General features: G+C 44.5%; 1 protein-coding gene across 2 annotated transcripts; it reads left to right on the top strand.

Moving 5' to 3' along the window:
* The first annotated feature begins 411 nt into the window (after positions 1-411).
* Positions 412-23,609, top strand: NDP (norrin cystine knot growth factor NDP). Of its 2 annotated transcripts, XM_030234640.2 has the most exons (4): positions 412-734; positions 1,342-1,766; positions 11,489-11,843; positions 19,678-23,609. In XM_030234640.2, the coding sequence occupies exons 3-4, from the start codon at positions 11,625-11,627 to the stop codon at positions 19,903-19,905; spliced, it is 447 nt and encodes a 148-aa protein (XP_030090500.1). In that variant the 5' UTR covers positions 412-734; positions 1,342-1,766; positions 11,489-11,624; the 3' UTR covers positions 19,906-23,609. The 2 variants fall into 2 exon arrangements, with proteins under 2 accessions (XP_030090500.1, XP_009087853.1); XM_009089605.4 differs by lacking the exon at positions 1,342-1,766.
* The last annotated feature ends 327 nt before the right edge of the window (positions 23,610-23,936 follow it).

Genomic DNA, 23,936 nt, shown 5'->3' with positions numbered 1-23,936 from the left:
ATTGTAGTGAAGCAGCATATCTTGAATTAAGGATATGTGAGATCAATCACAGTTAAAAAAAAGCCTAAGAAAAACTAGTCAGAAAAACAAAAAAGGAGATTAATGAGTAATCCAGTGAGCAGGTAGTTTTTCTATGGATATTTTCCAAGTGCAAACAGTTATCAAATTCTTTAAATCATTACTATCAGATTCTTCACTAAGCTACATTACCTTGCTTCTCAGTGGTTTGCTTTATCTTGCACATGGTCCATTTGTTTAGGAAGGAATTTGATTCAGGATTTATATTCCACTGGTTTACACATGCCACAGTGTCCTTATCTCCAGATCTGAAACAACAACAGCAATTAAAAAAGCACCTACATTTCCTTCTATTTCCTGGCTTGCCAATTATAAGAAGTCCCTGCAGAGGGGAGCTTGGCTGGTGGTGTTTTGTGATTTCTCAGATAACAAGAGCTTCACATTTCTGTGGAATTCCCATTTGCCAGTGAGCTGCTGCTGCTGCTGCCCTGATTGATATATGACTGCAATGGCACTTTTCCATTTGACATTCTCCCTCTCTCTCCCTCTCTCTCCCTCTCTCTCTTAAACAACAGCCCTAACTTTTGTGTGTTGCAAATATAAAAGGCAAGCCATGTGACGGAGGGACAGAAGAACAAAAGCATTTGGAAGTAACAGGACCTCTTTCAGCTCTCCAAAGGGTTTGAGGCAAAGGAGGAGTGGTGCATTTTCCAAAGGTAAGCCTGCAAATAAGAGATTCCTAAAGATTTTGAGTGTTACACAGACTTAAACTGTGTGCTTCATCTCTTTATCTGACAAAGACGTGTTCTCCTTGTACCATTTTTTAAATTAAACCATGTTTAAATGGAATCAACAGAGCTCTAGTCCCTGTGTCTCCTTATTCTTGTGTCCTTATCTCCTGTCTGAAGGTTGCCTGTATGTGGTCAAACAGGTGGCCCAGGGTGCTTCTGAGCAACTTGGTTAAACACCTATTCCTGTGAGCATGCTGAGCTCCAGTCTGCATCTCAGTGCTGGCCATAGCCTGTGGCTCTGGAGTGAGTGGACGTGCTGGGCTCTGCCCTGGAACCACCGGAGAGCGCTGGTATCGCCCGCACCCCTTTGTCCCGCTACAATCGGGCTCTATGAACACGGGCGAGCCTGCTGCTTTAAAGTTGGACTGTTTACTTCTACCACGACTTACGCCTGCTGTTCTCTTGCCAGTCATCTGCTGGAGCGCTCAGAATAATCTGAAACAACAGGCGATATTTATTTCTAGCTTTGTGCCTCACGCTTCGCGGGAGCACTCCTAATTCGCACGTTATTATTTATCCAAACTTCCGCAAGGCTTTCCAATGGACCGGACAGCGCTGGTTGTGGATTAGGACAGATTTAGCCCGCACTCTTTATTGGCTGAGAGCTGTGAGGAAAGCCCCGGTGCTTGGCTCTGCTGGGGTGCCCGGGGTATATCTGGTAGGCGGCCGGTGACACGGAGCGCGGGTGGCTGTGCCGCCCGGAGCTGGCACGGGAGGATGCTGCGAGACCCCAGACCGTCCGCTGAAGGAGAGAGGGAGGCTCTCCTCCGCTCCCGGCAGATCATTTCCCTGTGTGTCAGCGCCAGAGGCACCAGCATGACCGTTCTCCGTTTCTCCGGGACGAAGGAAGGATTTCGCTGCCGTGAGCCCGGTGAGCAAGTGTCAGTGTAGGGGAACTGCGGGGCTCAGGAGCCGACACTGCCCGCAGGAAGAGCCCCGGCTCCTGCTGGGACTCAGGTGAGTGAACTCATCCTATAAAAGTTCGGTGGGTCCAGCAGCAAAGAACAGAGTGACAAAGAAGCCCAGTCTCAGGACCGGGTTAGCTGCTGCTGCAGTGTCACACTCCCTGTGTGCTGGGGTGCGGGGGAGATTTTCTTGTGACAAATATGGATTTGCCAGATGGGGTGTGTGTGTGTGTGCCTGTGTGTGTGTGTGCCTGTGTGTGTGTGTGCCTGTGTGTGTGCACTGACTTGTGGGACTGCTGGGCAGATTTCTTATCCTACCCTGCAAGTTCATTGAAATTTCTCTCACAGCCTCCCTACAGCACATCTTACTTGTTTCTGCCGGGGAGAGACAGCATGGCAAGTAACTCCTTCAGCTTTCTGCAGCTCTTTAGAGATGAAACTTATATTTCCTATATGCATGGAATAGGAAATACATCTATTTTCTAACATGGTACTTACAGTTCCTAAAGCTTTATAACCGTGGCTGAGAGGAAGGAACTCTGCCTGCTGAGAAAAGATGGCAAAAAAGTTTTTAAAACCAGTAATGGGACAAACTCACTTGAAGGCAAATGATTATTTAAAACCAGCAGTGGACAAACTCACTTGAAATCAGTACCTTATTGCAAAGTTATTTCTTAATAGAAGCAATCCAGCTACCTGGTGTGGCAATAAGTGTGGCTGTAATAATAATCACAGTGCTGTTATTTGTCCCTCCTCTAAAGAATATATCTACATTTTAGGACCTGTACCTATTACTTTTCCCCCCTTTCTTTTGAATTACTAATAATGCTCACTTTTGCTCTTGCTGTGGGACCTTACTCATATTTGTGAGTAGTTATACACATGAATAATTTCCTGGACCTAAATAGAACTATTTGGTGAGTAACTACTTATCAGCTTGAACTGGGGATTCCCAATGTGACTTGTATATACACTGATATGCTCTTGCTGCTAATGAAATCTTATTTTGTATTATAAAACAATACTTTAAGATTCCCCAGTTAAAAGCAAATGTGAAAGGAATAGGTTACAAAGTAAAATGCAATTTGATTTAGGGACAGGGTATAATTAGGGGCTGCTGATGATTAGTTACAGGCTCATTTCTCTACCTGAAGGTGTCCCATGTAAGTTTCCTGGGTTTGTGCAGTGCCTGGTTTGGATCAGAATAATGTGTGCTGATAACTGTCCTTTGCAGAGCAGGGTATTTGTTATGGACAGTCTTGGGTACAGTTTGCAGTGGCAGTACCCCAGGTAGCTCCTGATGGCTGATTTCCACAAAAGCCATCTTCCCCACTGGAACCTCAGTCACCTTTGAGGCTTGTGGCAGCATCTGCATATTTTTGCCTTCTTGCCTGGCCAGGACTGCAGTCTCTCTTGCCCAGGTGGGAGGGAAATAAGCCACCTCCTTGGGAGCTCACACTGATGCCTGCTGTGACTCATTTGACAGGGAATCCTCCCATGGTTGACTTAATTTCCCAGTTCTGCTGGAGCTGACTCTGCTCCCTGCCTGGCTTGTCAGCTGTCAGATGCACTGGGAAGTGCTCAGGGTTGTCCTTGGAACTTGGAGAGGATTGACTATCTATGGTGAAAGCTTGCATGAAACCACTGAGACATTAATTTTTGCAACTTGTCAGGTGGATTGTTTGTTTAATTGAAAGAAAACAATATCCTCTCTTTCCCCCTCCCCACCTCCCAAACACTATTTTAATCCCAATTACAAATATATGATAGTTGTATTTTAAGTATTACAAATTTCTCTGTCTCATACTCCTGGAGAGTCTTGTCCCTATGGGTTTTAGGAAGGTTTTGCTACATGAGACTGTAGCTCCTTGTTATTTGAGCCATCCACCTCTGGAAGTGGCCACATCAAAGAAAGACACAAAGTCTCTGTGGCAGCAGCTATGGGATAACTTCCTGGAGCAAAGGATTTTTCCCTAACCCCATCCAGTGAGCTCTCAGAGTCCTGAGGGTTTATAACCCTTCCAAAAACTCTTCAGAAATGAAACCCCTGTGACTGTAACCCCCCATACACAACAGGTCCTTTGGCTGAGCCCAGCTAAACTTTTGCCCTCTGTGATATCTTGTTCCCCCGGATCATTGTCGCTTGTGTAAACACGTGTTTCTTTTCATCAGTGTTAAGTGTTCTGCCTCTCAGCTCCCCTGCCCTTCTCCATGTCCTGGTATCTCAGGATGGGGTGAATTGCCATGTCCAGATCACCTTTTTTTTCTGCTGCCTGACTTCACACTTGACAGTCCATTTGCTGAAACTCGACTCAGTGGCAGGAGAATGGATTAGTTGGGTCATGTTAGCTCAGGTGCCTGAGCCAAGAGCACCCCACTTTGAACACCCTTCTGTGCATGCATATAAAGAGATGTTGCAGTCTCTGCTGGCTGTGATCAGCTGTTATTTCCTTTTAATATCTGTCAGTGTGGAACATATTAAAATTTCTCAGTAGTGGTATGTTAGGAATCCCTCTGATGCCCCACCTCTAACTTAGCAGAACAATAAAAGCAAGGTTGTAGTAAGCCTTTGAGCAGCTGGTCGTCTATATATTCCTCCTTTTCTCACATAATCTAATTCAAACTGTTATCCTGGTAGCAGTGGCACTACCACTTCCAGACACCATCAGTCCTTGTCCTGTTTGCTGGAATTTCATTGTGTGGTCTGGAGATCCTTTCTACTAGAGCGTAGCCTCTCTTCTGGTGTGAGAGTAGGGGGCTGCTGCTGCCATGGAGACACTGGTCCCAGGAATTCCTCCTCCTCGTTGCTATTTTTCAGCTTCTCTTTGTTATTTTTCTAGCTGCATCAATCATTTTTACGGCTCACGCTTGTCACATTTTCGTGCTTGTTATTACTGAGCTGCAGACTGTGTCGGGCCCCGGCAGCACAGGTTACATTGCCCTTTAAGACATGTGGGTTGAGGATCTGAGTTAATGCCTCAGCTCTGGTTTGGCAAAGGTTAAGCATACCATGGCAGTGACAATCACATTGCTGTCATAGCAGCACGGCTCAGAGGGAGTGGGACCTAGGGGAACGCTGCTCCCCTTGTTAGAAGACACAGAATTGTTACCATGAGCCAAATATTTAGGTTCCCTAATTATCAGAGGATGAGGTATATGGATGGTGGTCTGAATGTTGCCTGTGTATAAAAGAGGAAAGGATTTTGCCCCTGGGGTCAGAAGAGAGGGAACATCCCCTTCAATCATGTGCTGTCTCCGGCATGCATAACACTCTCTGCTGGTCCCAGTGGCAGGGATGTGTTTGCTTAATGTTAAAGAATAAAAAGACCCATTCCTACTCCTGCATCTATTGATAACCACAGGCCTTTGAGTTCGCTGGAAAATATGCAAAGACAGAGAACAAAAACTGCCCACCTGCTTGTAGCACACTCCAACAGGTAGAGGACACATGCCTGAATGCCCTAGACCTCTCAGCAACTTGTAATTTGGCCAAGAGTAATTTTGCCTCCTGTTGGGTCATAAGACTGAAGTAGAGGTAATTACTGAAGCAAATCCTATAGCTAATGCTTGGCTGGGAACACTCATACTGTAGCCAGCAGCCACCCTTGCTGGTTTGCCTCCTGAAAGGAATGGGCAGCCCCAGACTGCTCAGCTCTGCACCTGGTGCTTCACCAAGGAGTAATCCCATCCAGCACCCTCTGGATGGATGACCAAGTGGAAAATTGTATTCCTCTGCTGTCTGAGACTCGAGACCATGACTACTCTGCTATTCAGTGAGACACAAGAATAAAGAAAGAATCCGAGGCTGGCATCACCTCACCATTAAAAGGCTCTGCTCCCTCATTAGAGAGATATCCCATGCATGCCCCTAATCAATCTATTTAAAGCTTCCTGGAAGCAGGAAAAGGAAAGAATAAAAATACAAGCACTCTTTTGTCCCCCAGTAGTTATTCTTTGGGAGTGCATTAAACCCTTTTCTCCGTGTTGGCCTGTGCCTGTCTGCTGGCCGGGCGCCAGCCCGCAGTACCCACTGGAGTTTGTTATTTCAAGTGCTGAGCAGGAAGGCACCTCCTGCTCCCCCTCTCCTAGTACCTGAAGGGCTGGAAATATTCTTGGGAACTTCAAAAGCAGGGGGAAGTTCAGACAGCTCAAGTGCCATTCAGCTGGATTTGTTCCACCTCATGCACCGGGTCCCATGGCAGGAACACTTTTGGGGCCTTAAACGAGCCCAGGGAACCAGTCCCATCTATGCTGATCCCACATCTGCTGAGGCTCCCAGGGTGCTTCCATGATGTTTGCTGCAATTGCCATGCTGCTTCTTTTGCTTCACATGCCATGGTCTTCCTGGTTTTTTTCTTTTTTTTCAGTCTGCTTTCAGTCACAGGCATTCATCTCCTGAAATATTAAAGGAAGTCTCATAGTGAAAAATGGTTTGCAGGAGTTTGTCTCATCACAGCTTCAGTGGGACCAGAAGATGGACTTCTCTACCATGGGTAACCAGATAAAGGGGCCTAAATTTCCCTCTTTTGAGCCTGTTTCCCTTCTTGCTGCCTTTTTCCTTCCCCTCTCCTCTTGCCCACCAGCTGGTGCCAGCTCTGGCCAGGAGTGTGTGTTGTTTGTGTGCCCTCTGTGCAGGCACACACTGCCCTGCTGTGTGATGGATGGATGGAGCTCCTGGACCATGGATGAAGACATTCCCCTTGGCATGGAGGGGGACAAGCTCCAGCACAGCTGGATGTCAGGAGAGCAAAACCTCTTAAGTACAACAAGACCTGGGAGCATTCACTTATTTAGAGCTGTAAGGATCTCGCTCAAATTTGCCTTGCCTCAGGATGGGAAGAAACCTGTTCAAATGTTGTGTGGAGGCATTTCTCAGACAACTGGGGTTGCCTGTTGTCTGAGAAATGCCTCCACACAGCATACCTGCTGTTGCCTGGCTGCCACGTGGCCACTCAGTGGCTCTGCCAGGTGTTTTGACAGGCAGCTGCAGAGTGAAGTGAGGATTTTTGAGAGCATGCACAGGAGAGCAAATCCTTCCCTGCTGGCACAGAAATGACCACAGTAAAATACCTAGATAAGAAGATGATTGCATTAACTTACAGGGCTAAAAGATATGCTGGAACTGACAAAGGCTCTGAGGTGGTTCGACAGGAAGCAGGGTCAGCCTCTCACCTGGAGTTGCCTCTCCTACTCCCTGGAATGGCTCAGATTGTCCTCTGGAATGGCTCAGATTGCCACTGGTGAGATCCAGTCCCACAGTACTTCCCAAGCTGTTCCCAGGCATGGTGTGGATGGCTGTGAGAGCTGGGAGGCACCTGAGTGCTGTGGGTGTTGAAGGATCTTTGGGAACAGACCACACTGCCTTTGTCATGGCAGGGGAGAATCTAACCCTGCAGAACAAACCCCTGGGGAGCCTGAATGAGAAATTTGCCCATCACAGTTGTTTCCACTTCATTCAAGACCTTGGAGAGTGAAGCTTCCAAATCCTTATCTTCCTGGAAAATTGAAACTTCTCTAAATTTGATAAAGTTCTTGAGAAATTAATTTGTGTCTCATGAAGAACTTTGTGGAGCTTTCTTTGTCAGAGCAGCAGCAGTAAATTCACACATACACATGTATATATACACATATGTGGTTTGTGACACATTTTTAGGTCTGGAGTTTGGAGAAACTGAGTAGTCTTGCAACTCTTCTGTTTATATAACAATTCAGATGGAGGGAACCACATGGTAGGATACAAGTAATTGTGTTTACTAAATATGCACAGCATGCAAGGCCAAGCTTAAGTTATATACACACACACTGCTGCTTCAATGGGATTTTGGCAGCCCCCAAAACCCAAAAAGCATTGAGTGACTTAAAAGGCCCCCTCATCTTCAAGCAGGATTCTCAAACACAGAAAATGCCCAGCAAATGAAGGCCAAGCTGAACATATATGCATGCCTAATATGGGGGACTCATAAACTAGAAGTACACCATAAATGAGCTTTTCCACTGCTCCCTTCCCACCTCCCAGGGTAAAAGCTGTGCAGATCCAATAGACCTTGGGAGAATTGCTCAGCTCTTTATTTTTTCCAAGATACATAGAAAAAAGGGAATTTCTGTTTATGTTCTCACAAAGTGACTGGCTAAATAATTCCAGATGATGGAATGTTCTTCTGTCCTTAAAGCAAAACAAAACCTTAGCCTTCACTACTCTCCAAATGACATTAAAACTAAGGTAAGAAATCTTTATTATTCAGAAAGCAGCTAATATGAGCGTGGATTTGGAAAAATAACCCTGACTTTGCACCTATGTCCACATGCAATACAGTCTTAGACTGTGTGTTAATACAGTTTTTCTTTGGGATGTCTTCTGTTTTTCCATGAAGTTTTTAGGCTAACAGCTGTAGCAGTTTTAGGTAACAGCTGTAACAAGCTTTAGTATGTTATCTCTCTGTGAAATACTGAAAATTAGGTATATGGAAAGGCAACAAAGCCATTGCTAACAAAATGTACTTCCCACATCTCAGTGAATTCTGAGGAAAATGTGAAGTAGTGATTTTCATCCATTGTTAGGCCATATATTTTTGTAACAAATTTTCAGCCTGAGGATATAAAGTTACATTTGCATCTTTTTCATCTTTTTCTTTACAGGATGGTGTAAAGTGAGAGGGTTTAGGTTTCCTTTTGGTTAGCTTGGCAGACAAGCTATCTACCACAGGTTTTGCATGGAAAGAAAGTGAGGAAAAAACAGCTGAAATAGAAGGAAAATTTGCTCTGTGAAATTGTTGATTTTAATAAAAAAGTGTATTTCCAAATTAATCAAAATGTCATTGTAATGATGATTTATGAGCACAATTGTACTTCCTTCTGTTCTTTGGACAGAAGTATAGACTGTAAATTGCTGATGCCAATCCTGATAGCATGTGCTATCTAGGATTTTATAATTTCAGACAGCATTTCAAAAGGAAGGCAATTTTTAACTTGAAAATAATATTAATAATGCTAAGTTCAAGTGAAAATGCCATTGCACAATATCAGCTGGAAGTGGAAAATATCAAGCCAACATACCTCATCATAGTGATGTACCTAAGTGAAAATATTTTGATTTTTTTTTACAGAATCAAAAATCTACACCCTAACTTCCATGTGTTTTAATGTCCCTCTAAGACTTTTTCTTCCACATATGTTCTATATGTTCTACATAGCATATGTGCTTGAAAAATGTATGTGCCAGCTTCCCATAGGTATGTCAGGAGATATACCTACATATTTTACCAGTATGTCTATAGACAACTTTACCACTTATTTCACAAGAGATGGATCATATTTACAATGGTTTTCTCTCTTTTTTCTTACAAAAATGTGATTTCTTTTTTTACTTCTTTCAAAGCATTGTTACCAAAACCTGCTACATTTCTTTCTTAGTGAAGTATCAGGGCAATTTTAAAAGGTTGTGGAAGTGTTAATACTTTTTGTTCTGTGCTTATCCTGAGGAAGGTACAGCCATGTTCCTTTTCTCACACTTTTCCCTGTGCCTTTCCAGCTTTCCCAGAGAGTTTTCATGAGGCAGACTCTGTGTCATCCAATTATTTCCTGAAGAAAACTAGGGAGATAAGCCTTTGAAAACTGAGCCAGGACTTCAGATTTCTCTCACTGTATTAAATCATAGTGATCAAAACCATGGAAAGATATAGAAGCCCAGAATTAACAGTGGGACAGAGAGAATGGGAAATGGGGATCCCTGGGTGTAGTATCACATGAAATGAGACCGTCTAATATCAAGTAAATTTATTTGGACAGAGAGGGAATTACTGGGTGTGTAATAATGATTAACTATGTTGGAGGGAGACCTTGCCAAGCAGCATGTTTTGGTCAGCCTCTTTATAAAAAAGAATAGGAATGTAGGTAAAAGGTTAAACATGGAGAAAAAAATAGTGCATCCCTCCTCCTGTTAGCTAATCCTTGGGCATCATCTGCATGAACTGGAGTAGCACAGTTCACTTTGAGGAGGGAGTCTGTCCCAGCTCCCATGACCCAGAGATTTCTTTCCTGTGCTGCTAAAATGTTTGGAGGGATATTTATTGACATGAATGAGGCTGTGCATAATGCTATCTGTGATCCTAAGTGTTTAGTGTTGTTTGTTTAACTTCTTTACACTGCAAAGCCATGTTATGTTTTTAATGTCCCATTTGCTGAGGAAAATGTAACAGCTCATGTATCAGACTCTGGGGGGAAAAAAAATGTATTGTCATTTAAATCCACAGTCACATAATTTTTCCTTTCCTACTTAAGCACATGGATAATAGCCTGAAACAACAACAACAAAAATGTCTAATACACAGAGCATCTTTGTCTCTCTAACACACAGAGCATCCCTAAAAACATTTCTTCTCAGCATGAGACTTTGGCTGTCACATCAGCCCCATCCCAACTTGGATGAACTCTGGGAGTATTTGTCACTGCTAGGCACTCCTCTCACAGAAGTGCTGGAGGAGGCTATAAAGCAATATACAAATCATCAAGCACTCTGGTGGGGAGGCTGTTTGGGAGATGAGTATCAGTCAGTTTAGAGGACTGCCAGCAAACCAGAAAACAATTTTGAAAGAGGCTTGTATAAGGCAGCAAAATATCAGCTTTTTAAATACTCAACAGGCTCTGCCAGAGCATTTCTTTGTGAGTAGGGAACTGTTTTATCTTAGGTTTCTTCAGAAAGTCTTTGCACTTTTAACTGTACTGATGAGTATCCTTTGACTATCCTTCATCGGGCTGTGTTTAGATGGATAATTCACAGCTCTTTCAAGTTATATCTGTTTGTAGTAAAAGTGAAATTAATCACCCAGTTGGGACTAGGGGCTCTGTGAGAAGGATCAAGGGACTGTGAAGAAGCAGCTAATGGAGATATTCTCCTTCCCCTGCAGGCACAAAGCTCTGGGCAGCATTTCAGGGGCTGTTCTGTACCTGTTTCCTGGAGAATCTCCTGATCTCCAACATGAAACAGAAATCCAGATGCCTGGGTAGATAGCCATATGTCCCCATCTGAACAAATTTATTCCCAATTGATAGCTGGGGTAGTACTTGGATATTATGGAATAATAAAGATATTTTTCAGATGCTGCTCTTTAATTAGCTGGGAAGAGACTGACACCCAGAAAGTGTTGCCTGTCAAGTAAGCAAACAGCCTGGATGTGTGTGCATGGGAATTTGGTACTCAGAGGGCAGGACAGTGCAGCCAGAGGCCTGGGTGGTTCCTGATGCAGAGCAGGTCACTGGGAGACCACTTTGCTCATGCCTTGGCTGGGACCTTCAGCATCCCTCCACCCTGGGGATGTCCCTTGTCCCTGAGGCTGCAGGGCACGGCCAGGCAGCCACAGCTCAACCTGCCTCCAGGCTCTCCATGTGCTGCCTGGGCCTGACATTCCCATCTGCTGTGTGGGAGGCAGCCAAGCTTTGCTCCTCCTTGACACTCTGAGCAGGTACACGGTCCTTTCGACTTGCAGGAGTTTCCGATGAATTTCATCACCAAGTGGAAAAGAGTGGCATTGCACCACTTGTGATGTTGAAAGTCAAAAGTAATTTCATCTCCCTGAAATGATAGAACAATGCTGAAAATAAGAAGGCCTTGACATCTCCTTCTTTAAAGGCCATATTCCCTACCTACTGTGGGGATGATGCTCACTCTGAGCAGATATTTTGGCTAGCAAAGGTCCTGAGTACCTCAATACTATTTATGTCTGTTTTCTCTAGAGGTCTTTTTGCTCAGGATTGTGATTTATTTTGCTTCTATTCCAGCTGTGCAGGAGATTCTTTGATGGATTACAATCTCGTCAGACTCCAACTTGAGAAGAAGAATGACAGCTCAGACACTTAAACCAGACCTTCCACCATCCTGGAAAGGAACTGGCTTCCAGAATTCGGAGGGTTTTTGATGCTCTACCTCCCTCTGCTGTTACCAGCGAGAAGTTCCTCGACAATGGGAAATCATGTACTCGCAGCTTCGATTTCCATGCTCTCGCTGCTGGTGATGATGGGAGACACGGACAGTAAAACAGAGAGCTCCTTCCTCATCGACTCCGACCCCAGCCGCTGCATGAGGCACCACTACGTGGACTCCATCAGCCACCCTCTCTACAAGTGCAGCTCCAAGGTAAGGCTGCTAAAAACGGGGGAGAAACTGTTGTAAAATGCTTGATAGTTGTTAAGCAGGTACTGTTAGTTTGGTTATCACATTGTAAAAGGGGTTAAAAGGGTAGTTCTAAGAAATGTGGTACTCAACAGTACCATTGCCCACCTCAGCAAAGTGCAGCACCCCCCAAGTGAAACCAGCCAGCCTGGACAGAACTGTAATGGCCAATCAAGCACCTTAAACCTTCATGCAAATGAAGGATCCAAAAAGAAACCAATCCAGAGGGACAAAAATCAGGATAAAAAGGGGCATCTGACCCAGGGAAGCTGTGCTGCTCCACCTGGGACATCAGGGCCATCGCTGCTGAGAAGAAAACCCAGCGCCAGCCCTGCAGCATCCTCGGCGGGAGAGCTCCTGCTCGGCCCACGGGCCCCACGCTTAAGGCCTTTCTTTTTCTTATAATAAATGCTGAAATCACTTCAGTACCGGGAGCCTGGTCCCGTTTTTTACAAGACTCCCCTCACCCCCTCATAGTTTCCAGGGAAAAGTTGTTAAAATTAGCCATTCTGGGTGATTTTCTCTGGGTGAATTCCTATCTACCAGAACCTAGCAGCAGAGACAGGCAGGTGTGAAGATATCCTGAGTCTACAGAAGAACTGGGACTGGAAGCAAAGGCTCTTGACTCACTTTTCACCTTTTCAAAAGGAGAAATTCACGATGATGGTAAAGCTTACATGCAGTAAATGGCAAGATGGAAAGGAACACATTTGGGATCACAGCTGATGCTCCCAGGGAGATGAGCTAGTTTGGAAATTTAGATCACCCCAGTCACCCCATCCTTCAAATGAATGTTTAATCTGGAGCAAGTTCATAGCTACTATAGGTGAAGTACTGAGATAAAAAACAAACTGGTAATTAAAATGATAATTTAAAAAAGGTTATGAAGAATATTGCTTATTTTCTCCCTGCCCACCCCCTTTTAAAAGCCTTTGTTTACATGCAGAATGACACTTGGATGGTAACTGTAGGGCTTAGGAGCAGACAGAAATACAAGATTGCCTTTCATTTGGGATTTCAAGCCTGAAAAGTTTTGCGTCAAAGTGGCTTAGCAGCCTGTGCATGTAGCCTACAGCCATTTATTTCATTATGTGGAGAAAAAGAATTGGGAGAAACAATGGGAAAATCCTTGCTAGTCCCTTTTGTCTTGTCCTAATTTGTTCTGTTTGAGTTAACACAGTCTGTACATTCAGTTGACTGGGCTGTCCCTCTGTCCCATGGGAAGGGGCTTTGCTTAAGGCACTCCCATCCCAGGATTAAGGAAGGGAAATAACTGCCAGCTCCAATGCTTTTGCCAGCCCTGTGAAGGGTAAGAGAGGGATGGGAGGCTGCTGTGTGACAGGGCTCACCACAAGAGGGGTGCCTGCCTGGTGGCAAACCCCAGCAGGGATCCTGGGAGAATTTACAAGGAGAGAGGATCCAGAGCTGGGATGGATGCAGTGCTGGCTGCAGATGCCTTTGTGTGCAGGAGTTCCTTCGCTTCCCACAATCAGTGCGGGGGTGAGGGAATGTCACAGGTAGCTGCAGATCATAGAAGCTGAAAAAAAGCATAGAGAGAAGTGCCCACAGAAAATAAGACCTGCTGGGTGCTCTGTGCCAGAGCCCTGCAGCCAGGCTCATCCTGTGCCTGCCCAGCAGAGAGCGGCTGATGGCCTCAAAATTGGGCACAGGGAGCCTGCTTTGCTCTGGGCTGCCTTACATTGTTCTCTCAGCTGTGCTGTCTGCTGATTTTGCATAACCACATCTGATTCACAGCAGTGGGAGCCCAGAGACTTTTGCCCTACTTCTTCTGGATCCAAACAACAAAATCATCCATTACTTGAGATTCAGGAGAGGTCTTTTGATTTGCTTTTAGGCTAGACTAGAACTCTCTACCATCTGGGAGACACGTGGCCTTAACACAGAGAACTGCAGATGTGCATCCCTTTGTGCAATATTGATTTTATTGCAGTTCCCTTCAGCAAGAGACAAAAGTGACAAAGTGTAGGTGTGTGGGTGGCTTTCGTTTCCAGGGATCTGTGCGCCACCAGTCCTCCCCTCTCTGGACTTCTCTGATCACTTTCAGACCTAAGAAGGGGGAGGGAAGGAAGGAAGGGAGGAAGGAGGATGACAGGAAGGAAGGAAGGAAGGAAGGAAGCCGGACGGAAGGAAGGAATCAATGTAAGATCAGGAACCTGTAATGTCATGCGTCCTTCATGTCATTCCCGTCATCCTCCTTCCCTTCCTTCCTGCCTTCCTTCCGTCCTTCGTCTGCCTTCACATTCCCTTCCCGTCTCCTTACCGCCCCTTCCTTCCGTCCTTCCTCCCTTCATCCTTCCTTCCTGCCCTTCCTTCACTTCCTTCGTCCGTCCTTCTTCGGCCATTGCCTGCTATGCCTTCGATGGCCTTCCTTCCTCCGTCACCCTTCTCTCCTTCCTTCCGTCCTTCCTTCCTTCCGTTCCGTCCTTCCTTCCTTCCTTCCTGCCTTCTTCGTCCTGCCTCCCCCCTTCCTCCATTCCCCTTCCCTTCCTTCCTTCCTTCCTTCCTGCCTTCCTTCCTCCTTCCTTCCGTCCTTCCTTCCTTCCTTCCTCCTTCCTCTCCTTCCTCCTTCCTCTCTCCTTCCTTCCGCCTGCTCCTTCCTTCCCCTTCCTCTCCTTCCTTCCTTCCTTCCTTCCCTTCCCCTTCCTTCCTCCGTCCTCCTCCTTCCCCGCCCCCTTGCCATGCACTTTTTTTGGCTTTCCCCATGACAGAGAAAAGCAAAAAAGCAATCAGGCCTTTAGGACTGGGGCTGATGGAAGTGAGAACACAGATAGCATTGTAATGAGAACCATAAAATTCCAAAAGCTTTGAAGAAAAAAAGTTGTTGACATAAACATTAGCAATTCTGGCTGTAAAACTCAGTGATTCTTTTCAAATCAAGCCTTTAATGGAAATCATGACTGAAGATATTATCACATTATCTGTCTTCTCAAAGTCCACAACAATTTCAAGAATACTTCTATAACAATACTGTGAATTGTATGGACTTTCTCATGAACTGGAAAATGAAAAGAGTTTGCATACAAAGTGAAATAATTTCCCAGAAAATTCAAGCTTTTTTAAATGTTGTTTGGGGTTTTGTTTGTTTGTTTTTTTATTGTTGTTGGTTTGGTTTGGTTTGGTTTAAGGTCTTAGGTATCTGAATCATTCTAGTAGACATATGGCTTCTGTTCTGGATCTAGTAGTACATAAACACAGAGGAATATTAGACATGCTAATTAAAACTAGATCCAATGTCTGTTTACATATATATCTATATCTATCTATCTATCTATATATATCTATATATATATATACATATATATATATATATTTATAGTGATAAAATGCAACCAGGACAAAAAAAGGAAAGTTCTGTGGGAGTAGCTGTGGGAATTGTGGTTCCTCTCGTTTTCACCAAGTTTCCATTATGGAAGCTTGGAATGGCAGTGTCAAGCAGAGACTTTGCCCTTTTTTGGGGTGATGGTTTCCCTGGGATATCCTTTCCCACTCCATATGTTTTCCCTTTTGGTGCAGCTTAGAGCTACAGAAGTCAAAAGTGGCTTCAGAAATTGTAAGACATATTATGTTTGCTGTCTGTCCTGGTTGAAAAAGGATTATGTCCACTGTGGTTCTCTGTGGAGGCTGCCAATTGCACCCACATGGGAAGTAGATTTTTTAAACATCCAGCCAATATAATTTAATCATTAAAATCCCTTTTGCCCATGGCCTCAGGCAGGTGATGAAAACAGTTGTCCAAATCCTTTGGAAACATTGTCTTTTATAGTAACAAAAAGTACAAAAGAGACACCAAAGGGAGATGGAAGAAGGCCATTTGTTTCAGAAAAGCTGTTTTCCTTTGTCTTCAAAGAAATGTTTGTATCAGCTCATGAGGTATTCCCTTTCCTGACTACATTGGATTTACCCTGACCTCTGTCATGGAGACCCACTGCTCTCCATCAATGTGCTGGGCTCCCTCACTGCTCCCAGAGCCTCCCAAATTCCAGTTTTGGCTGTCACAAGTGCTTTGTCCAGATGTGCCAGAAGTGTGCTACCACTGACAGTCTCAGACTAAAGAATCCAGCCCAGGGAGACACAGAGCAGATGAAGAAAGATTTAGCAGATGTTTGAAGACATTTACTCCTGAGGTAGCTCAGGAGATTTTCAGTGATGCCTGCTTGCAGCCAGGCCACGGGAACTGTGTGAAAATCTGTTCTCAGGCATCTCAGCCCATCTTTTGGGCTTCAGCTTGTTGCTGAAGGTGCAGAAAAGAGGACTACAAGCACCATTAATAACACACCAGTTCACAGCTTCTGGATTTCCAGAATACAGCTCAAAAGATCAAATACTGCCTCAGATTCAGGTGGCTCTCTTTTGTACCTATGAGCCCATTGACTTTAAATAATAATGATAATGATAGCAATAATGAAAATGATGATGATGATAATGATAATGATGATGATAATGATAATAATATTCCTCCCTAGCTGCTCATAGACCCACGTGGTTCCCTTGTTGTAGGACACTGTGCTTCTGGATCCAGCCTTGCAAGGTGACATGCACAAATTCACATGTGCAGGGGCCAGGGGGAGCCAAGAGGTGTCAGGTTATAAAATACCCACATGTTTTTACTATAGTTACACACCCACTCTATCATTGTGCAATGCATCACAGCATTACTAATTATTTAGGTGATAATCTCTATTGCACTATGGTACATGAAGCAATAAGCAGGCAGTGCAATTGATTAAAAGGCAAAGATTTCAAAGGACATGCTATTTCCAGCTCATTTGCACACCTGCCAAAATCCACTGGTGCTGTTCTGGATTTATGAAGAGGAAGGTAAATTTTGGTTAGGACTTTAGGTAGCCCAGAAGGTTAGAAAGCTATGAAAATGGGAAATTTGATATTTTTTTAGCCTGAAAGTTCAACTTGATAACCTTGGGTTTGTGCCATTGGTAAGAGTTTACACTGTCCTTCAAAAACAAGGAATAAAACCAACACTGTGTGATTCTACATTATATAAATACTGACCTTAATCTTATGGAAAACTAAGTAGCCAGAAAAATTGCAGATTAAAATTAGAGCCTCCACAGATTAAAATAAGTTTTTAAAGACAAGGCTTAGAAATTATAAATTGTAAATTATAAATTATAAATACAGGGGCACATTGACTAAATATTGGCTGGGTTTGCATTAGGAAACCAGCTGTTTATATTGAGACAGAAATATTGGCACGTCAGATAATTCTACTCTATAATTATTCTGGACAACTCTTCTCTGGTCCTGCCAGTTTCTTGAGGGCATGTTTTATTTTTATTGGCATTTTTGAAAGTACCTGCAGATCCAGGAACAGACGTGCATGATAAAAATTCTTAGGGTAACAGGACCAGAACCTGACTGATTTTTTCCAGCTCCCAAAGCATCAACCATCAGAAGTCAGCCCTAGCACACAGCAGAGTGTGCTGTCACATTTGGGCTGAAATCATAGAAGTGATTGCTTGGAAGGGACTCTAGGGACACTCTGAACCTCCCAAAAGCAATTTCTGGCTTTTGTACCTCCCCCTGCACCACTCCTGAGGAGATTTCAACTCTGCTGTCTCTGAAGCCTTCAAACAGTTGTCAGCTGCTGTTGGATTGCTCTTCACCCCCAAAATTTATTGATGACCTCCAAGGTCTGTTCCAACCTGGTTAATTCTGTGATTCTGTGGTTCAGCCAAACATCTGGGAGCAGCTTGGTGAACTGGTCAAAGCAGGGGACCCAACAAGAGCTGTCAAGATGCTGGGAAGGAAATTACTGGGTCAAATGTCCCAGTCTGCTCCTTTCCTTTGCAATCCAGGCAGGATTAGATGCCTGCATAGCTGGTGTCTAATTGGATACCTGCACCAGCTGCCTGCCTAGGAAGTGGGGTTTGTTTAGCAAGGGAAAAAAGTGGATCTTTATCCATGAGTAATGGGGTGACAGCACTGCAGTGATTGTCCCTTTCATGTTCTCTCTACACTAAGGACTCTGCTACTAAGGAGCTTGGTGTAGCTGATGGGTCTAAACCTCAGGTGTCACTCAACAGTACACTGGAATTTTCCTCCCACCATATTAGTACAAACAGCTGAAGTTAATTTATGTATGAATATGCAGTACCACAGGAAGGAGACCATAAATTTATGCTACAAATCTTAAAGGATGACAGATTGCAGAAAGCAACAAATGCCCATCTCTAACTAAGAAGCAAAATGGTACCAAGCACAGATCACCAGCTCATGAAGACATCTTCTTTGTCACATGAGTTGACTGGAAATGTAGTTGTTAGTATATTAATACAATAATATATTTTCAAGCAAAGCATTTAGCATGCAAGTACTCTTGCAAGAGTAGTTTTTAAGCCCTTTACAATGGATGGTAAGAACCTTTCCCATGGATAGAGACAGTGCTGGCATTTCCTACTTGATTGCAAGAATATTCTCTCTCTTTTATCTCATCTTTCCTTACAATTCTGACTAAATAGAAAATTAAACATTTGATGTACCTGCTTGCATAACTTAAGGATTTGCAGCCAGTTGAGCTTGTGTAGTGCAAGGAGCCCATAAAGGTTTAACACTGTAAAGTATTTGCTGTCACATTTGTAGGTGCTCTTTCATATTTTCTGGAAAAAAACATGACATACATGTAGGATGGTTAAAATGTAATGTTCTCCCTTGGTTACAAGACTTTCAACAGTTTTATTGCCTACTTTAGATGATGTAATAAGCTGATATTGAAGTTTATGTTGGTTAAGCAAAATTAGCTGAGATGGATTTAATATTTCCTTCCCCATGAAAGTACAGGAGTCTGTTCAAACTTGTACAACACCCGTTATCAAGGTGGTAACAGCTGTTTCTAACACACCATTTGCTGAGCTTTAGAGGGTCCTTTCCAAGATTTATGTAGTGCTTAATGCTGTATCTCCTCAGCTCAAGGGGTTGTTGGGGAGTAGGTGACTGCTCAGGGACTCTCCCTCCTTAGTGCCTCCTGCTGTACAAGTTACCTTGCCCTGGTCACAGCTCACATTTGGGCTCAGAAGAAGAAACTTAGAGTAGCACTGTTGTTTGAAAATCTCACTAGGGAATCTTCATGGCAACCAGTTCAACTTCGTTTACATTTTCACTGCTTTATGCAGTGAAATATCTATACATCATTGCATCTATATAAAATGCTGTGCATTTTATATAGATATAACTGATGCAATGATATATAGATAAACTGATGCAATAATATATAGAGACACATATAATTGCAAATACATGTTCAAGGTGATCTTTATCAAAGGAATGAGCTGGAAACATACTTCTTTAAAGAAATAAATGGAGCACCTTCTTTAGATTTCTACTTTACATGTTCATATATCTAAACTCAAGACATGAGAACCAGCTGGTGTGTACACTGAGAACACTGGTAAATACCCAACTAAACAATCAGCCTGGTTGATAATTTAAGGTCTTGACTGCCACAAATCTGGAGTCAGCAAGTCACAGGTGCAGTCGTGGCGTCTGGAAAGCAGGGCTGGCTGTGATCATTTGGAGCCCTAAGGTCAGTCCAGGTCCTGCAGTCCTTGTTGGTGTCAGTGCCAGGGATTTCAGGAGGAGCCTTGCTTTTCCTCCTGCCACCTTATCTCCTCCACCCTCCCAGACACAGCCCAGGGACAAAGCGCTCCGTGGGGCTGGGATGCGGTGACAAAACCCCAGCCAGGCTGGAAGGAGGCTCCCACTGCTGGTGCCAGCTGTGTGCTGGGGACACCTTTCCTAACCCCTGTGCTTTCCTTGGCAGATGGTGCTGCTGGCTCGCTGCGAGGGCCGCTGCAGCCAGACGTCGCGCTCGGAGCCCATGGTGTCCTTCAGCACGGTGCTGAAGCAGCCCTTCCGCTCCAGCTGCCACTGCTGCCGGCCCCAGACCTCCAAGCTGAAGGCCATGAGGCTGCGCTGCTCGGGGGGCATGCGGCTCACGGCCACCTACCGCTACATCCTCTCCTGCCACTGCGAGGAGTGCAACTCCTAGGGACCGGGGGCACGGCAGACGGGGGACAAGGGGGTGCTGCTGCGGGGGAAGAGCCCCAGGAAACAACCCAAGGCACAGGATTGCAGCGAGGACAGCACTAACCAGGCTGGATTGAATCTGAGAGCAGAAGTACAAAATATCCTGGGCTGCTGGATGGTGCTGGTGCCGCACTGTGAGCTGTGACAAAGGCAAAAGCATGAGGACTTGTTTTTAAGAAGCCTTTCTTTTTTTCTGAAAGGATGTTTTTGAGAGTTTCTTCTTTTTCAGACTCAGCTCTGACTACAGAGAGGTGCTTTTACTTTGGGCCATGGGCAGCAGAGGAACAGAGAAGAAGGTCAGCCAGATGACAGCACTGCAGTCTGGAAAGTGACATTTGGACAGAGGATGGGCATCAGTTCCCACAGACAACCTCTTAACCTATCAATTTATTCTCAGTTTCCTCGTTATACTGGCCTTCAAAGCAATCTGTGCTGTTGGCAAGGGTCATCTGTTACTGACCTAGTGGCCAAATGCTGGATAACTTTAACTGTGGTTTAGCAGAAATTACAAATAAACCATTGAAAAGTGAACTGGATATGAAATGCCATGCTTGGAATACCCAGCCTAGCTCAAACAATTATTTGCACCATGTGTCATCAGAGTTCAGTGGCTGAGCAACTCTTGGGAAGGGAAAGGTCATGAGACTCACTATTGCCTTCTAAAAGCCAGGAAATGTGACACATCACATCTGTTGAAAAAGCCATCATTCAAAAGCTAAAAACTAATCAAATATTAAAATGCCACATACTAGATGGAGTAATTTCTTAATTTAAATAGACCTGTTGATGTACAGAACTGGAGCTACCAAAATGATGATTAAACCTAGGAATTATTTTCATCTATATTTCTTAGGCCATTCAGCAAATACCATTTTGCCTTTTAAAGACAGCCAATCCCCAAATTCTAAATCTCAAAACAACAGGGGATCCAAGGTTTGGGAATGCTATTTGGTATTTGCTGAGAAACTCTGTCCCTCCTCCATCAATGTGAGGTTTTAGGAAGGTTCAGTCACAATCTATTGTGACTTTAAGGGAACAACATAACTCTTCTTATCTCATATTAAAATTCTGATGTTCCTAAATGTCAGCATATGCAGTCAGCCAGCAGCAAGTCTGTTCTGTTCACAGAAACCTGGCTGAGCCATTGCTTTGGCAGAAGTCCAGAGGGTGTTGAGAGGATCTTTGCTGTGCAAGGATTTGGGATCAGCAGCACCCGTGAGCACAGTTATTGTCTGGGATAGGCTGGATTGGCTCCCATTGACACAGCAGTGTCTGGCAGGGTCCCATGGAAGGAGGGGAAGTCCTTTCCAAGAGCAGAGTTCAGCCAATCTATTCCACTCCACCCAGTTTATTTGCAGCAGGTGCCATGAGCAGCAGCTGGAGGATGCACACTGCTGTGTGTGACAGGGAATCCCCAGGGAGCTCAGTGACAGGAGTTTCTGTGGCTGCTTGGGCAAAGCCTAATTCCTCTGCCTCCTCCTGGTGAATGTGTGTGGGAAGTGAATGCAGAGGTGACAGCCACTGGCCTTGCAAGCCAAACCCCAGAGTAGGATGGCAGCTGGCAGCGGAAAGACATGGTGAGAGCACAGACACCCTTCAGAGAGGTTTGGGGTGCATGGGGAGAATTCTGTCCTCTGGAGGTGACTTGGAGATGATCAGTTTTCAAAGACACAGAGCTGTGGGCAAACTAAAGGGTCAATCCAACCCCCAGAAGCTGAGGGGCTCAGATTGAAATGTCAGAAGTGGTGGTGATGAGCCCCAGTGAGCTCATTAGACACCATGTGTTGTCCCAGGACTGTCAGTCATTCCTTTCACATCTGATACGTGCTCTGAACATCAAAGGGCCAATCCAGGGAGTGTGAGCTGGGCATTATCACCAGACTACTTTATATAAAAGATCATATGTGCATCCCTTTTCCACTCTCTTTCAACCCCCAGCATCTAAAGATCCCATTATCCAAAAAAGCACCACCCCCTACTGTTAATTATATATAGCAAATTCCAGTCCTCCCTCAAAATGACAGCCATACCTTTGACAGCCAAATAACTACACTGCAAAATATGCATGACCTCTGAGTGTGCTCACAGACACTGCTGCCCACCAGCAGTACTATGCAGCTATCTAAGGAAGGGGAATGTTTGAGGGATAATTGCTATATCCAGCATCACCAGCCCCCAGGCTGTGCTGCCAGTGCAAGACATGGGGGCTGTGACACAAAATCTGGTGCTGCAAGTGCCTAAAAGGGTTGGATGGGACCTGGCAGAACAGCAGGGCACTGACTGAGGTCCTCAGGTAAGAAGAGACAGCAGGGTTCAGCAGAGACCATGCCTGAGCCAATTTAGCAAAAAAGAGAATATCTGTAGTGAGAGGAGAGCTTGGCTGGTATTTATACCCAAACCCCCCTCACTAACACAGACCCAGAACTGTAACTGCTCAAATCAGCCTCACAAAAGAAATTTGTGTCTCAACAAAACCCTTTTTTCCCCTCTCCCCCCAACCTCTTCCTTCTACTTTTGCTTGGTTCCTCTGATGAAATCACCACCTTGTGACCTTAAAGGCTGTTTGCCAGGCATAAATGTCAAAGTGAATTCAACATTATCTAATTGAACTGTTGAGTCCAATAAATGCATGGGAGGAGTATAACAGAAATTATAAATGGCAAAACAAAACAGTTGTAAACATCTACAACTTGATATTAAATAATGAATCAGACTTCCAAATTCTTTTGGCTTTGTCAGGCAATCTTCATTCTGACATTTAAGAAAAGGTGAAGCTATTCTTCATAACCAAATCTCCCAAAGTCAGTTATAAATCCATATTTTGATACTTTTTTGGTAATTATTTTAGGAAACTCGTTTTGAATGAAGTACAGATGAGCCACCTATGTTAAATACAGATGGTGTATTGAAGCAAACAAAAATGAGGCTTCAGGTAAAAAACTACAGCATCTAGCTAATGGTGAGAAAGAGTCTAAAGGGTGCTTGGAGATGAGCTGGCTTCCTGATTTATTGGTCATACACCACTCTGGATACCAAAGCTCTGTTTTTCAAGTCAGACTACTGTGTAAGTGATTCTTAAATTAAACAAGAGGGAGGACAATGCCCAGCTTTCCAGATAATGTGGGGCTTGTTCTTTGCTGGAGAATCCTCTTGCTGGGATTTGAAAGAGAAGACTTTGTCCCTTTCCCCCCTCACTGCACCTCACCCTTCAGGCACCATCTTCCCCCACAGAAAGGCTGGTTGAGCTGTGGTTTGCTCAGGATGAGGTGATACAGATTTCTGACTGTCACCTCCCTATGCTCTCCCCTCTTTTGATGAAGTTTCTGAAATGAGCTTGGCTTATTTGTGAAAGTCAGCTGTCCTAGCAGTGTTGGGGTTATGCTTCAGCTGGATTGACTGGATTCAGCTGGGTTGTAGTCATGGTGTCTGTGAAAAGGGGAGATTTCCTCAAACCCCTAATGTGTCATTAATTTGTCAGTGTGCCAGGAAAGCCAAGACCCTTGGGCCAACCAGCCTGCCCGTGGTCTGCTATGGAAACTCTTCTGAAACAGTGCTGCTGTGCCAGAGGATGGCTTGGCTGACTTGGTCGGGGTCACTCACCAAATACAAAAACCTCCTTCTAGGTCTCCACACATTCACCCACTAGCAGCACCCCTGAAGGACTCACATAACAGTTTATGGAATAATATTTTATTGATAAAACAGTGATGGGGTAAGGTTTGAGGGCTGCAGCTGATTGTTTCTGACTGCAAAGACTATTCAAACAATATATTAATTCAAAGCAATATCCTAACAAACTCCAGTCCCAGCAAAAGCCAGCTTGAGATCATTCCACATGCACAGAGTAGAGTTCTTACCCCAGGTCAGGGGTTTCACCACAGTTGCTGATTCAACTGCAGGACATCTTTATCTCCCTCAGTTTCAGATGCTGTGTGGCTTATCAGAAAGTAGCACCAAGTTCCCTCCTCTGCAACAGAGCCCAGCTGTAGCATC

This window comes from Serinus canaria, chromosome 1 (assembly GCF_022539315.1).
Source record: "Serinus canaria isolate serCan28SL12 chromosome 1, serCan2020, whole genome shotgun sequence".
Taxonomy (NCBI): domain Eukaryota; kingdom Metazoa; phylum Chordata; class Aves; order Passeriformes; family Fringillidae; genus Serinus; species Serinus canaria.
This window is presented reverse-complemented; position numbering and strand designations above follow the sequence as displayed.

Coding starts and splice junctions, on each gene's coding strand:
- NDP (XM_009089605.4), top strand. CDS start 11,625: ATGCTCTACCTCCCTCTGCTGTTACCAGCGAGAAGTTCCTCGACAATG. Junction 11,844..19,677: donor TCTACAAGTGCAGCTCCAAG/GTAAGGCTGCTA, acceptor TTTCCTTGGCAG/ATGGTGCTGCTGGCTCGCTG.